The 15,325-nt window shown below is 37.2% G+C and overlaps 1 protein-coding gene across 2 annotated transcripts in view; it reads left to right on the top strand.

Moving 5' to 3' along the window:
* Positions 1–15,325, top strand: part of LOC148832678 (partitioning defective 3 homolog) — a 431,574-nt gene that overhangs the window by 406,356 nt on the left and 9,893 nt on the right. For both annotated transcript variants that reach the window (XM_088918670.1, XM_088918669.1), the window contains 2 exons: positions 3,805–3,925; positions 11,041–11,168. In XM_088918670.1, the coding sequence (XP_088774796.1) occupies positions 3,805–3,925; positions 11,041–11,168 (249 nt within the window). The remainder of the gene's footprint in view (positions 1–3,804; positions 3,926–11,040; positions 11,169–15,325) is intronic.

Below are 15,325 nucleotides of genomic sequence, written 5' to 3'. Positions count from 1 at the left end.
AATTAATATTGGAAACCAAAGCAAATCCAAACTGTCAGCGCCTAATTCAAGATACTAGGTTTGGCTGCAGTGTTGAACTGCTGGGACCCACCTGTTCTTCAACACTGTGCAGCCTGCCATGGTCTTTTAGATTGTTGTCTGTAATAGTACTTGGGCCTGTAGGGCTATACTGTATAAAGTATTTAAAACTTTTGTTTAATACGTGTGGTAATGTTTGTTAGGGATACATCACTAGAGTTAACCATATCACTCCAGTATGAGAGGTCTAATTTTGATGAATCATGCACTCAAGAATAAAAGGATGTAAAAACTCTTTGGAAGGCACTGTACGTTTAAAATGAAAGGAATGAAAGTATATTATCCTCTCTAGAATTGCCAGTGGGGAAAAAATGCATTGTTACAGAATGTATCACTAAGTCTGGACCTGTTTGAAAATTGCTGATCTAACAAGCAAACAGTTTAGGAGTGATTTGTCACACAGAGAGCTTGAACTTATTTGTGTCTGTTTCTGAAAAGCATTTAAAAGCATTTAAATTCCGTGTGCGCTCCTGTGCGAAGCTTCTACAAATAGACTAAGGGCAGGGCACGTCAGCACCAGGCTAATGTGTAATCACACATTACAGGAGCTAATCACAAAATTAATTTTCCTTGCAGATGTGTTTTAATAGGTTCCTGATTTATTTTTCCCCCTTCACAGTCTTAACTGCTTGTGTATGAAATCTAGCTGAAGGCATTTTCTTCAGTTCTCAGTAACTCGTATTTCTCTGGAATCCATAGAGGTGTGTGTGTTAAATTATTTTTGGTCCCTGTGAAGCTGTCTAATAGGCTTTTTGTGAGCTCTTTACATGGACATGAACAGTAATGCGCGATGCCTTTTTTCATAATTGTAATTTATCCACAGTACAGAAATCAGGGTATCAGCTTCAAACAACATGATTATGTAGCTTGTTCCATATTTCCTCAGCCCCTGCTCTCCACTTTCACTCATGTCCTCTAGTTCATGTTTCACTGTTTGGGTTAAAGAATTACACTTGGTCGGGCTTTGTCTATGCCTTTGAGGATTTCAAAAACTTGGATCAGGTCCCCTTTTTTCTTCAGTTCCCTCAGCCTCTCAGTGTGGGACATTCCTTTAAGACCCAGAATCTATCTAGTTCTACTTCTGGATTTGTTCCAGGGCAGCAATGTCTTCTTTCTACATTTCTTCTTTGTACATTGTACATTTTAACATACTGTCCCATCCCTCTGATAAGATTTATCCTATTAACAGGATGTCATAATACTTTGCCTCCTTGTCACTCCTTTACATTGTCTAGTTAATGCAAACGATGTGTCATTGTAAACACAGATCTTTCTGAAGTTGCCTCTCTGAAAGCAGTGTTCCCGTTTTGTACAGTATGTATGCTTCGTGTGTTTTCTACCTGCATGTATCACTCTGCACTAGTTTGTATTAAATGTCATCTGCCAGCTGTTTGCCCAGTCCTTTCTTGCAAAGTATTTTGTTGCTCAGAATAACATAAACAGAATTTTACACAAAATATCACTAATGTGCTGTTTATGGACATAGAGTAATCTCTATATTAAGCCTAGTTTTTTACTTATACTTATTTTTAAAAATCAATTTAAAAGTCAATTTATCTGTGTAAAGTTTTTATGTTGAATTATAGTGTGCATATTGTGGTTAATGTTTAGAAGTGGTAAACTGGACTGAATAGTGCCTGTAATGTATAATAATGTTAAATGACATTTACTTTGTAAAATAATACCAATAATGATAGTGTACATCATGAAAGAACTATTTTTGCTGTGACTGTGATATATGTTAAGTTATATAAGATGTCTGTCATTTTTTCTTAAGACTGTAGCTCTAGGATTATGAGCAATCTGTGTCAACCTGTTGAAATGTATACTATTGGTACTGTTACTAAATAAGCAGGCCAAAATTACATATTGATTGCATAAGTGCTCTATTTATTAAAGAAATCCAAAAACAGTTCAGTAACTGCAGCCAGCATTAAGCTATTTGGATGTCAAATTTTAATTTAGCACTTACTTTGCAGTAACTGGTCATGTAGATCCTAGATTAAGAATGGCTGTATGGCAATGTAGCGATAGAATTTAATTTCTTTCAAAGTAAGATTTCACTTGAGTTCAGCACCTGTACACTGTTGGTACTAAGTGTCTTCTACATAGACGTCTGTATGGTAGGAAAAAAGAAAGTACTCGTAACATCATCAGTGTGATATGTCTTCTCAGAAAGTGTATTAAAATCAATTTCCCTTCGGGATCAATAAAGTCTTATCTATCTATCTAAAATGATAACCTTATATAATGTACTACTGTCAACTCTAAAGCATATATATAGCTTACATGTATCTATTTATAGTTTCAATCCTAGAGGTGAAAATGAGTTAGTAACACTTCTTGCCATGCCCAAAGAGTACGGACTAAAATGTATGCATCTGCAACGCAGTGGTAGACAGAGAAATCTTCTAAGGGGAAGAATAAATATTAAATATAAATCCATGAAAGAGCAGGACTCTTTCTATGAAAACACTTTAAAGTTTATGACAAATGCTTGTTACCCAGATTGAATAACATCCCCTGCAGCAGTTGGTGCTTTTAAGTACTCTATCTTAATTTACAGGGCCTTTATTAGCTTATTATTTATTGGGATGTTGTACTATAATCAAAAGTTGGTGACACGCCTCTTCTCATCAAGGTGATAAAAGGAGATGTTTATTAGCAGATGGACATTTATTGATTACAATTGATGAGATTCACAAAGTCCTTCAATGAGATCATGATGCAAATGCATTTCTGACAGCACTGTATTATATGGTTGGAAACTACAGCCTTAAGATCTCCCCATGTTTGCTGTAAGGTAATTTATGTGTGTAGCTTTGGATATTTCTTTTCATGACATTATTGTTGGCATCTTTAAATATCATGTTAGACAAATTTTGGCACTGATAATTTTGCATTTTTGGTTCCCCTTAGATGAGAGATGATTTCAGCTTTTCTTCAAAGGACCTAGATTTTTGTATTTGAAAGACTTGTGTCTCATGTGCCACTCTGTTATCCACTGTGTTATGTGAAATTGAAGATCCCAAAACCCATTAATTCTAAGCAGGCTTTGGAGCTACGAAAGCTGCCGCAGTGTTTGTTGAAAGTAGTGCAGATCCAGGAGTTCATTTATCCTGTTTAGCTTTTCATTTTCAAAATAAGAAGAACCTAGTCAGCTCAGGAAGGTGAATCTTAGAGGTGGACATTGGTAAAAGTGTAAGAAATTGTGGTCTGCTTGAGTCATCTAGACATTGCTGGATCTCTGACCTGCTGTTTGTAAAAATGCCCCCAGCAATGCACTTTTAATCTTCTGAGTTAATAAAAGTCATGATTCTGATTGAAAAAGAGACACTGTCTTCCCCCGCTATTGGCTAGGGTTATCGGGATGCTGCTGTGTAAACTCAGGTGAAAGCTGATTTTTTTTTTTAGTTTAGAACACGTCATTCTCTTATGAATCAAGTTTAATGTGTTTGATTTGACTTTTCGTTTTCCCCCCTTGATGAAAGATGCCTTTCTGCAAGTGTGTGTTGTAAAGTGGTTTGTTTTCGGCTCATACTAACACTTTTAAAGGTGTTAGGAGCCGGTTTTCATCATTTCTTTGCTTCACATCTTTTCATTTCATTGCCTTTCTTCACTGAGGCATTCTAATTTGCAAGCAGATGTGTCAGTGGTGGGATGAGCAGACAGCATAAATATCTGCAAGTTAAACTTAGACGCATACTTTGTCTTTCCCTTCTGCAGCAACAGGGTGGCTCCTAGCAACCATGACCGGATACAGAGACTCCGGCACGAGTTCCAGCAGGCCAAACAGGAGGATGACACAGACGACCGCAGGCGCACCTACAGCTTTGAGCAGCCTTGGGTGAGTGTGTAGATTCCTTGCCAGTGCCGGGTCAGCAGGCCACAGGACTTTGACTAACGCCACTACAGCCACCCCCCCGCCTCAGACGTTAACCGTAGACCCCCGCATGAAATATGGCAGCATGGAGCCTGTATCCTTCTGATGTTTTAACCCCTAACCTCTCACCTCTGCGTTTGCGGGCCATCACACACTCATGCCATCAGGTGTTGTTACCATCCATCTGTCAGTCACTTGATTGACGTCCGTTTTTTGTTGGAATGGACTGAGCACACTTCCCATCAGCCCTAGATTAGTCTGGGGCTTCTACAATTATCTCTGGCCAAGGACGTCCAGCAACCAGGCCATGTTATACCATAAACAGTGGTATTCTGTTTTTTGTCCAAACCGACGTTGTCTGCGTTCCAAAAAAACTTCTGGGGATATTCATTATGGGACTACCAAATCTATCTTTTAACTTAAAAAGTTCCTTTCTGGAAATGGAGCTGTGTATGTTTTCACTCTTTTTCTTTTTTTAATCAAAATATTTGGGGATCTTGTTTGTCAGTAATAATTTGAAAATCTTTCAAGAAAATGTTTCAAATTGTTTGTCTCTCAATTTTGTGATTCTGAATTTCTGAATGGTGTTTCAGGGCACTTTGTCTTCCCATTTGTACGTGTTTTTGTCTGTTGTATACGTTTTTAATGCTTTGGGTGTTCATGTTGAAAACAATATATGTCACCATTAGAATGTATGTTTTTTATAATGGGGAAAATTACAAAAAGAACATTAAACCCATTAAATCTGTTTTTATTTTTTTTTTACAATTTATTGGTTGTTAATGTTTTCAGATGTACTTTTCTCAAATGTATGGAAAAAAACTGAATAATCTGGAACGCTGGAGTGCCTTTTACAGAATCAGTTTTTTTTTCTAGGTTGTTTTCAGTTTAATTTTCCATTTAAGGGTCATTTATTTTTGCAGTGTTACATACAATAAATACACAGTAGATGGGATACAGAAAATGTAAATGGATAAATTGTGTGTTAAACATCTACATTTTTTCTTGATTGCCTCCTTCAAACTGGCACATTTTAAAATTACTGTACCATTTGAGTTTTTGTATTGTTAGAAACAAAATAAAATAAAATTGGTGAGTTTAAAAGTTTTATTTATTCAGTGTTACTACCTAACATTTTGTGTCCATTAATAGGAAAGGTTCATTGTCTTAATCATTATTCTCTTATATGTTGTCATACCTCTGCCTTTTCTTTAAGACAGAATGACATCTTGCATGCTGCATAAACTAACAGAGGTGAATGGTCTAACACTTATGTCTCTTTCCTATGCAACAGCTTGAGACAGACATCAAGGCCTGTCCGGTGCTTCCTTTATTGAGTATGAAATGCATTTTAAGGATGACATCCTAATTATGTTATGAAATTAAGATATTTCCTAAATTATGGGTCACAAATCTTTTGTGAAATTTTATAAATTTGTTCCTATTCCCCCTTATCTTTGTGCAATTTAAAGGTAATGAAATGGTAATTTTAGCTTGTGTAGGATACAAAAAATGAAATAGTCCCAAAGCTTATTAAAAAACAACAGTGATGTCTGAAATAAGGACTGTGTGCAGAGCTGATTAGATAATCTAAATCATTGTCAGTCTTTTGACTCCCATTAGCCAAACACTACAAAACAGTAATTTTTGTAAACAGTGCCCAAATTGAAAGTAAAAATGATACTTATATACATGCCTGGGGTTTCAGGGGTTGTTGGCACTCTTTATAGAATGCTTTTGTGAAGGTAAATTAATATCATTGCTTATTTAGTGGCTTTCTCTTCTTATTTTAATTGTTTTCATTTGTTTTTGTTTTTGACGTGATAAAATCTCTTTATTTGTACGTCATGGAACTGGCAGGATTTGTTTATACCATTTAATTGGCATCTCTCTGTCTTGTTGAACTTCTAGGGCCACACTAGAGAGTCATACTCACCAGTCTGTAAAGTCTGACTTGCATTATGTATACCTGTCTGAATCTCAGTAGATCAGTCATCTGAAGGATATTAATATTATGTACCAAGAGAAGGTACATGTGTACTGTAATTGACTTTACAGAAAATGTTATAGATTAAAATCATTACTGAAGAACGTATTAGTTTAATTGAACGTATTAATTTATCTAGATAAGATTGTCTTGTAGAATAAATACATCATATACTGTATTTATATAATTTCCCATTCCAATATAGTAGCTTTTGAGGTTAATCTTTACAATTATAAAATGATGTATTAACATATGAAGCTTACTTGCTCCTTTTATCATGGAGTAACTTTTATGTGTTTTTTTTTATTTCCACAACTTTTTAAAATATATACAGTTTTCAATTTTTGCTACTGCACAGTAGCTGCAACACCATAACATGAAGTATCAAGGATTCATTCTTTTTATTGGGCTTAGACTCAGCTTTTTGGCACTAACAACCTCAAACTCAACCTTATCCAAAACCTATTTCCAAAAGGTTTGTTTCACTGTTTCATACAGTTCAAAAGTTGCTCACTTGATACATAATTTTGTGGTGTTAGACCTCCATTCCGGTGTCCTGTTTTGAAGACTAGGGAGTTGTGGAGACTGACACCAAAGACAGCAACTTTTTTGACCCAGATATAATGAAGATGTGATGTAGAGTACATATTCAATCTCTGCATTGCAATTGGTGTGTGTCATTAGGTTCAATGACATACATTTTAACCAGTGTTGTTTAAGTGGTCTGTTGAGATATGCAGGAGCTTATTATTAATAGTTAATACTTTATTTTTGTTGCTGATATAAAGAAATTAGGATTCTTGATTTCATTCAGGAGTACCTGATTTATGACTTCCATTACATCCGGTATTCTTTCTGAGAATAGGGAAGTAAAAACTGTTATAAATGAAAACCAAATGTACAATGAATTTAGGTGTATCTGTTCTTGCTTTTCAGAACCCTGAGGGTAAATAGCAAGGGTTTTTAGGTCTGATCTACAATATAAAAGCTCTCGTCTCTTTGGATGACCTCCTTCCTGTTAGAAACGCATGCCAATTTATAGATTGTTTTTTTTTAATTAATTTTCTTAGCTTTAGTTTCCCACATGTTGATATCAGAGATAAAGTACAGGTTCCAGACCGTACTACAGTTGCAAATATTTGTGGTTAACTCATAAAGAATCATTTCAAATAATTCAATTTCATTTCTAAAGAACGTCTGATTATGACTAGTAACCCTTTGGGATATACCACTGCTATTTTAACACGTACATTGACCAGGCTGGGTTGCAGCTCAGGTTATGGAATGTGTGCTTCAGTTGCTTATATTATATATGAAATTAAATTACACCATGTTCAGACTCTCTCAGCTTGAAATATCTCTTCTCAACACCCTCCTTAAACCAGATGGATTGAAATTTCATTCCATGACATGCACATTTATAAAACTGATCGGAGATAACATTGAGAAACCCTTTGATTTACAATTTTTTTTCTTTGTGTTTTTAAACATTAATATATTTCCAGGACCTTCCAGGTTACAATGGAGTTGTCTTACAGAAAGTTTACTTTGTGAATGACTTGTGTGTGGCACGTGAAGTCTAAGGTAATCAAGTGTAAAGTGTAAATTCTCAGGCAGGATTCAAATACTGAGGTCAGGTTCACTTGTACTATGGAACTAGACTGTGGTACTATGGTACTAGGCTGTGTATGCCAGTCACAGAAGCCCCCACTCTTAAATGATTCAAGCACACAATACAGTGTGAACATAGTAGAAATTCTCCCAGTTCCACATTCAGGGTTGTTCCGTTTCTGAAAGGAAAAGGAATTCTGGAACTCTGCTTCTTTGGTTGTACTGTACCTTGCCTTGTGCCTGTTGCTTGCTAGGATAGACTCCGGCTCCCCTGCGACCCTGTATTAGATAAACCGGTTAGAAAATGGTTGGGTGGATCAATGAGATGTACTGTGGTGCTGCTTAAAAAGCCTGTTAAGTGAAACCTCTTGGACAGTGACAATTTAAGTGTGAACTGCATTTTCCTTTTTGGTTTTGTGTGGAAATATCCTAGTACTCATCCTCTGGCTCAGAGGAGATTCAACATAGCAGAGCCATGCTTGGTCTCATTTGTTTTGAAGATGTTATATCGAATTTGTTTGTGTTTTCTATGCAACTAAATCCATTCAGATCATCTTGCATCTTTCAAATGTTGTGGGCCACACGGAGAGCTGTTATGCAAGGCATTGCCAAAAGCAAAGACCCCCAGAATCATTAGCTGTAAGAATAGAATATATTGGAGGGATTGCATTTCCACAAAACACGAGAAGAATTATTACTAACACACCTTTTGTTTGAGCTCAATTTTTGTAAACACTCTAGTACATTAATATTATGCAGAGAAATGTATACCATATGCCCCTGCACACTAAAGAAAGAATGTGGGGAATAAGCTACATATGCAAACATTGCCTGAATCATTACTCCAACCTTGACCCTGCTTTGATATTGTAGGTCAAGCGAGTCTTGTCTATTATCTTTACCATGGCCAGGTCACTTTGTTATGTTGAAGTCTGGAGCTGCTTCCACATGTTTTCACAGCCTCTAATTCTTTTTTTATAGCTGCAAATAATTTTCATAATTACACTTTATTGTGTCCAATGCTGTTTACACAGGTGTTTGTGTTTCTTTTATTATTCTTTTTTTTCCCTTGACTGTTTGAGAAATTGAGAAGAGAGAAAACACAGATTGCTATAATTTTTGTGTTTCTTTTGTAATGTATGCACCCAGGACTTGGCTTTTGACAAGCGGTAATCTTTTTTGAACTAATTGACTTGGGAGGAGTTGCAATCCATCAGATTTCCCCTCATAATTTCATTACCCAGGCTGATTATTTCATGTAGAACCTGCTTGTCATTTGTCATGACTCGCATGACATGGCGTCACTCATCCTGCAGAACTGACAAGTTGCTATATGAAGAGAACTGAAATGAATACTTTGCATAATTTCAGGATAATGTTTTAAAAAGCATACAAATTTCTCTGTTGTTTGGGAAGCACTGCTCATTATCTTCAAATAAAGTCATGCCATTTTTAAATGAAAGTAAAATTAAAATGTGTTTTCACACCATGTGAGAAAGTCATTTTACTATGAGACAGCATTGCTTTTTTTGGAGTGGGGTGTGATGTGGGCATGTTATTGCAGCTGCAAGGCTAGATTTAATCATTTTCAAAACTTTGTAAAATTTCAAGATCAGATTAACTTAAACTGAGGTGCGGAAGTTTCAGTTCTTTCATCTCGCTGTTAAATCCGAGACATGCAGGGCAACCTGCTCTGTAATCTGCTTTGTGTAATCTTTTTGCACTTCAGGTGTAATCTAGTGAAGCAGTATTTGTTATAGGAAATTTACTTATTGTAAAAGTTATCTCAAAACATGACCTTCCAGTTGTCCATTTTTGTCTTTCTGACTATGAGTATCTTAGGCGTTGTGTACTGATGATAAAGCCTGAAAAGGAAAAATAGCATTGAACACAGAAGGACATCTCCATGTGACCTAAAGTAGGAGAATAAAGTGGAAAGACTATACAATCTTAATTCCATACTTAAAGAGAAAGGGAGGAGCTTTTCCCATTTCCTTCAGACATATTACTCTATTTCCATAGCAACTAAGACATGCCAATCAGTCACAGTAGATCTTCCATCTCGATCGCTTTTAATGCAGATTTTTCAGTGGTAGTTAGGAGAAATTGACAACTTAATGAGTTTAGACACCTTACATGCAGGAAATGCAGTGATTGAATCTGCCCAGGATGGCGCTATGGTTAATAGTGTTATTGAAGAGCAATTAAATTACCTGTATTTATGACTGCAAAAGTTACAATTCCAACTGAACTAATGAGTACATAAAAAATCCCCAATCTGTACTGATAGCATTTTTGTTGCTGTTTTAGTTAGTTCTACAGTGTACATTATTATCTGTATTTCTTAAAGCCAGTGGAATATTACAGCCATTCACTTAAAATGTTGATTTATTTTGTGCTTTTTAATAATTGGACAGAAAGATTCCAGCAACCATCAGAGGCATTAAAGAGTAGAAACAGGGCTTGTGTTTCTGCTATGTTCTTCATTTCCATTGACTATACTGTACTTAACTAAAAACAGGAGAAAATTAGATAAATGTTCCCCACAATACAGTATGTATGTTCTATAAATAAGATAAACACTTCTTTGAGCAGTTTATTATAGAATGGAATATGTTTAATCAAACTTGCAAATAAAGCCTTAATGGGGAATCTTAGAAGACCTTAGAAAGACCACCTTCAGCATTCTTCCCCCCGGACCACAATTTCCCAACCCTTTCTCCTCCGTATGGTGACAGAGAGCAGCAGGGGATGCCATCTTTGGGATGAGAAGTTAATTTGAGTTCCTGGATATTCAGGTGTTAAGAATTCCACAGAATCAGCCGTAAGAGTGGAAGTGTAACTCCACCTTCCGGGTTGAATTCCGCTTTGGGCTTGTTTACTCTGGCCAACCTAAAACTTTCTCTTAATTCAGCTGGTGAACTAATTTCTCACTTCACTTGATCTGTGCTGCTGTGGGTTTGCAGCCATGTCACCCAGGTGGCTGCTGCACTTCACTGCTTTGTGAAATTGATTGCTTCCTTTGTATATGAAGTTCTTTGGGTTCCTTTGAGATGAAAAGCAGTACAGTATGTAAATATGAGGCATTGCTATAATTAACTCTGTAAATAATAACACCAGATATTGTGTTGTTTGTTTACTTATTGCACTAGATAAATGTTCAGTAATTACAGAATATATCTGAGACAAGTTGTTTATGGCTGTATATAATGTAGACCTCCTCTCACTGAAAAATAAACCTCTCATCATGCACACAGCATAAGAAGTACTGTATGTGGTCTACCTTTGAAGTCAACAACAATAATAATTGGAAATTCAGTATATAGTGCTACATTTTAGACATTGCATTTATTTCTCTAAGCATGGAGCACAGAATCAAAGACTGCTCTCTAGTTTTCTGGGGTAAGTAACCACCAGCATGCTGTTCCTGGGTCTTCATCATGTCGAATAACCATGCCCATGTCTGTATATCCTGTTCCAGCCCAATTCCAGCTCATATGCGCAGTCGGGGCGGCACTCGGTGTCCGTCGAGGTCCAGATGCAGAGGCAGCGTCAGGACGAAAGGGAGAGCTTCCAGCAAGCCCAGAGACAGTACAGCTCACTCCCGCGGTAAGACCATCCTCTCACGGCTCCAAACCTTGACGACAATCGGCTTGCCCAGCGCTCCTCTGTCGGAACACTTCGTGGTGTAGTCCTCACGCACCCTGGTGAAAATCAAATAATCATTCGGATGTTTTTTACCTACAAGGCTTTTTGTGTAATTCTGAAACATCATGAATTTTAGAAACCAGAGCTTCTCTTCTCCCTCACAGGCTGTTTTATACACAATTTTCCTAAATGGTTGTACTGTACTTAGCAGGCACTGAAATCTCACCCATACTGGTCATCACAGTATGGAATGGAAGTCACAACGAAACAGACAGTAGTGGCTCTGTAGTTTTAAGTATGGAGATGTGTTCCCCCGCCCCCCATCATGTTACAGCAGTAGAGAGAGTTGTCGTACAGTATCTCAGTTTTATCAGTATGTCATAAATGACACACAGACGATATACGTGGAAGAAATACTTGAACATTATAATCAAACAAAGCAACCAGAAAATGGCTCTGCTGTGCCTGGTAACCCTACTGTGTTCTGGGCTTCTGTAAAACATTTTACCATGGAGTTAATTGTATGTGGGGTAGGGGGACACATCCCATTTTTGAGACTTTTTATAGCAAGTATCTGGTATTAACACAAGGACAAGACCTGAATAATCGGTCTAGTATTGTTTTTTCATACATTCATCCTCAGTTTGTCCTATGGTCATGTTCATGTTAAAAACACAAGTTCATCAGAAACCCTTTTTATCTTGAAAAAATAACCTTTTTATCTTTTAACATTTTTAAGTTGAACAGTGGAGAAAATAATACAACAAGTTATTTTCAACTTTCAACAAGTTCCAGATTGTTTCTGGGAGAGTGCATTGATCACTTTAAAATATCCCCATATCTCTGCTTTGCAAGTCCTAGTTTTTACTTCAAACACAGCAAAAACATGCATGGATATTATGTAGAAAAACATGGAGCAATATGACATGTATTTGTTGTGAAGTGTTTCAAGAGAAATGTAGTAGTCACTGATTCCTCAGGAAGTAGATGAGTTTAGTGTCTTTCAACCTGTGTCTGCTTTGCTGCATCCATAATTTTAAACTTTAGCTTATTAAATATACCGATGAAAAAAGAAACGCAACACCTCCTCCTCCACACTGTGGCCCTCCCGTCTGTGTGGAACAGGCTGAAGAGTGACTCATCTGAGGACCTGATGCCACTGCTGACGAGCCCATGGCAGTCTTTGTCTGGCCCAAGCCAGTCGGGTGTGACGTCTAGGAGGTGTGAGCAGAGGGCCTCTGACAGGTCGCCTTGCTCTTAGGCCAGCAGCATGGAGCCTCACTGTCCTGTCACTGATGTGGGCATTGTGTCTGCCGGCTGTTTCAGCAGCAGTACGGGTGGCAGATCTGAAATGATCTCTCAGATGGACCAGTCTGATGTGTCGGTCCTGCTCTGGTGTGGTCACTCGAGGTCGACAGGATCTTGGACTGTCATCTGTCCTCCCGGTCTGCTGAAACTTTCTCTGCAGTCGGGACATAGTTGAGAGGCTTACTCCATAGTGTCTGCAATGCTTCTGATGACATTCCAGGCATTATGGAATGCACAGATAACTGTCTAAGTTTGGCCTTTTTCTTGCAGAGACCTAAGCTTTGAATTAAGGCCTTTTTCAAGGTGACCTGATCAGGCATTGTTCCACCTGGACCTTGTTGGGTAAAAGTGCACCTAATGAGCTTTCGTGTGATTGGCAAGTTGCAACGCCTCACTGGACAAGCTGTATTGCTGGTCAGAGGGCTTAAAACACCTTTTTGTGAAAGTACATACAGATGCAGCCATTCAAAGTGCGCGTTACAGACACGTACCGCAGGTGGCGTCGCGCATTGTGACGCAAGATGACACGCGGCACCGCAGTACGTGATTGGTTGACCGACAGGGGCACTCGTGGTCCGTTGGTCTGTCGTAGAAAGACTTACAGTAAACGTCTTTGCTGTGCCCGTTGTAGATATTGAATTTTACCACTGAAGGGAAATCTTAGTAGCTGAGCATAAAAAGAATAGGAGCATACTGTAACGCGTGTGAAGGCCATAAACGATATTAATTTTGGAACATAAACATACAGTACTGTATATGGCTGGTCTTGGTACTTTAAAGAAAAAATACACACCAGTATTCCATTTCTCCCTAAACATTTTAAGCATCGAAGTCTTTAACTAAAGAGATACCGGAGTCAACAAGCATACTTTTAGAATTTGATTAATAGGGAATATAATATGGAATCGCGTATCTAAAGAATTTAATAACGATATGATTATATTCGTGTACTGCGACAGGGCTGTGTAGGGCTGTTTCGCCTCTCTCTTCATGCGACTGTACCAGGAAGAGGATTTCTTTCTATTCGAAACGTGTATTTTAAAAGTTTAAGAAGTAAAAACCTTACAGCGTACACAGATTTCTAAACTGATCAGGATCGTTATCTTTGTCTTATGCATAATAATGTTCACGGCTCTGTCCAGCAAATTAATAATAAACTTTATTTTATATAGCGTTTTAAACGAATAAGTAATTAGATTGCTCATAAACCTAATCACTTGCTTTTTCTTTTTATTTAGGCTCAGATTTCAACTATAGATCGTATTATTAATAACCATAATAACAACCAACCAACAAAAACAACCATATAAACATAATACCAACCAAAAACATAGATAACGACCACAATACAAACTCAAATATATCAAACCATTATACTCTCGCAAATTCCCTCAATTATCATAATCCCGCCCCTTATGCAAAACCAAACCCTCCTCCCATCCCAGTTTATCCTCTTTATCATAAACAAAATCCACCTCAATTTTCAACATAAAGCATTACTGCTTACTGGGTTTTTGAGGGGGGGGGAGGTGTCTTTCGCTGGAAATCTCGCCTGCTTCTACTTTACGAGTACAACCCCCTCTCTGCAGGAGTGCTGGCTGTGACGAATTAAACCAGTTTCACAGGTATTTTCAAAGTAGGAAGTACAGTGTTAACTGGTAGCTGGGCTCCTCAATTAAATCGCTTTAACATGCTAATGCGTTGGTGTAACAGTCCGGGAGTGGCAAGCTTCTAATGTCAACTCGACTCGATTGGAAGACAATGAACTTATTTTAGCCCTAAATGAATTAATAGCAAACATGGTTTACATAAAATACATTTTTCCAAGAAAGTTTATAATAATGCGATCTATAGTTGAAATCTGAGCCTAAATATAAAGGAAAAGCATTTTCAGAGAGCAATCACGCTGTGTTTATGTAGAAAAAGCGATTAGGTTTATGAGCAATCTAATTACCTATTCGCCTAAAACGCTATATAAAATAAAGTTTATTTAGAGATGAATGATCAGTGTCGCAGTTTAAATAATTTTCGTAGGAGGGCTTGGACAGATTCCAAGTGCATTTTTGCAATTTACGTTGTAATACAGTTTAGAATACAGTTAGTCTAAGCTTTATCAGCTTTATTTATGGGTTGCAATTTAGAAAAAGTCAAAAACCGCACTCAAAATGCAATTTAGAGCTTTCTGGCAAGGGGAGACACCCAAATTATAATGTAACATGCCACTGTTTGTGCATGAACAAAGTTATACTGCAATTTTCCTTAGATACGCGATTAAAAAAAATAAATTTTTTGAATCCCCGGCGGAACACACTCCATAAGAATCAGCGCTTTTATACAGTATATCGCCTTTAAACACATATATTTAAACACGCGTTTACGATTTAAATCAAAATGCGATTCAAATCAATATAAATGTTTATTTTGTAACGCATAGGTGACTATTCATTGTTATTCGATCATGTTGTGATATTTAGAAATATAAATTTGTTTGGTGCGAGTGAGGTTTTATTTAATCTCTGACCAAGGGAAACGTTTCATTTTTTCAAAGAAATGTTTGTTAAAAAATAAAGTCATACAGTAGTTCCATGGGATTCAATCACAGACCATGTGACATGGGAGTCAGGAAACTAACACACAGCGCCACCAGATTTGATAACGCTATAAAAACGCTATAAAATAATGTGACTAGGCACAGAACAAGTTTACAGCACAGTACAATAATAAATGCTGACCATGACTTTAGAAGCATAAATTACCTTACACTCAATTTAAACACAAGCTGTCTTTAGCCCTCTAAGCTGGTTCATACA

Source organism: Atractosteus spatula, chromosome 6, assembly GCF_055471065.1.
Source record: "Atractosteus spatula isolate fAtrSpa1 chromosome 6, fAtrSpa1.hap1, whole genome shotgun sequence".
NCBI lineage: Eukaryota > Metazoa > Chordata > Actinopteri > Semionotiformes > Lepisosteidae > Atractosteus > Atractosteus spatula.
Note: the sequence above shows the minus strand (reverse complement) of the source record. Positions and strands in the feature narration are given on the sequence as shown.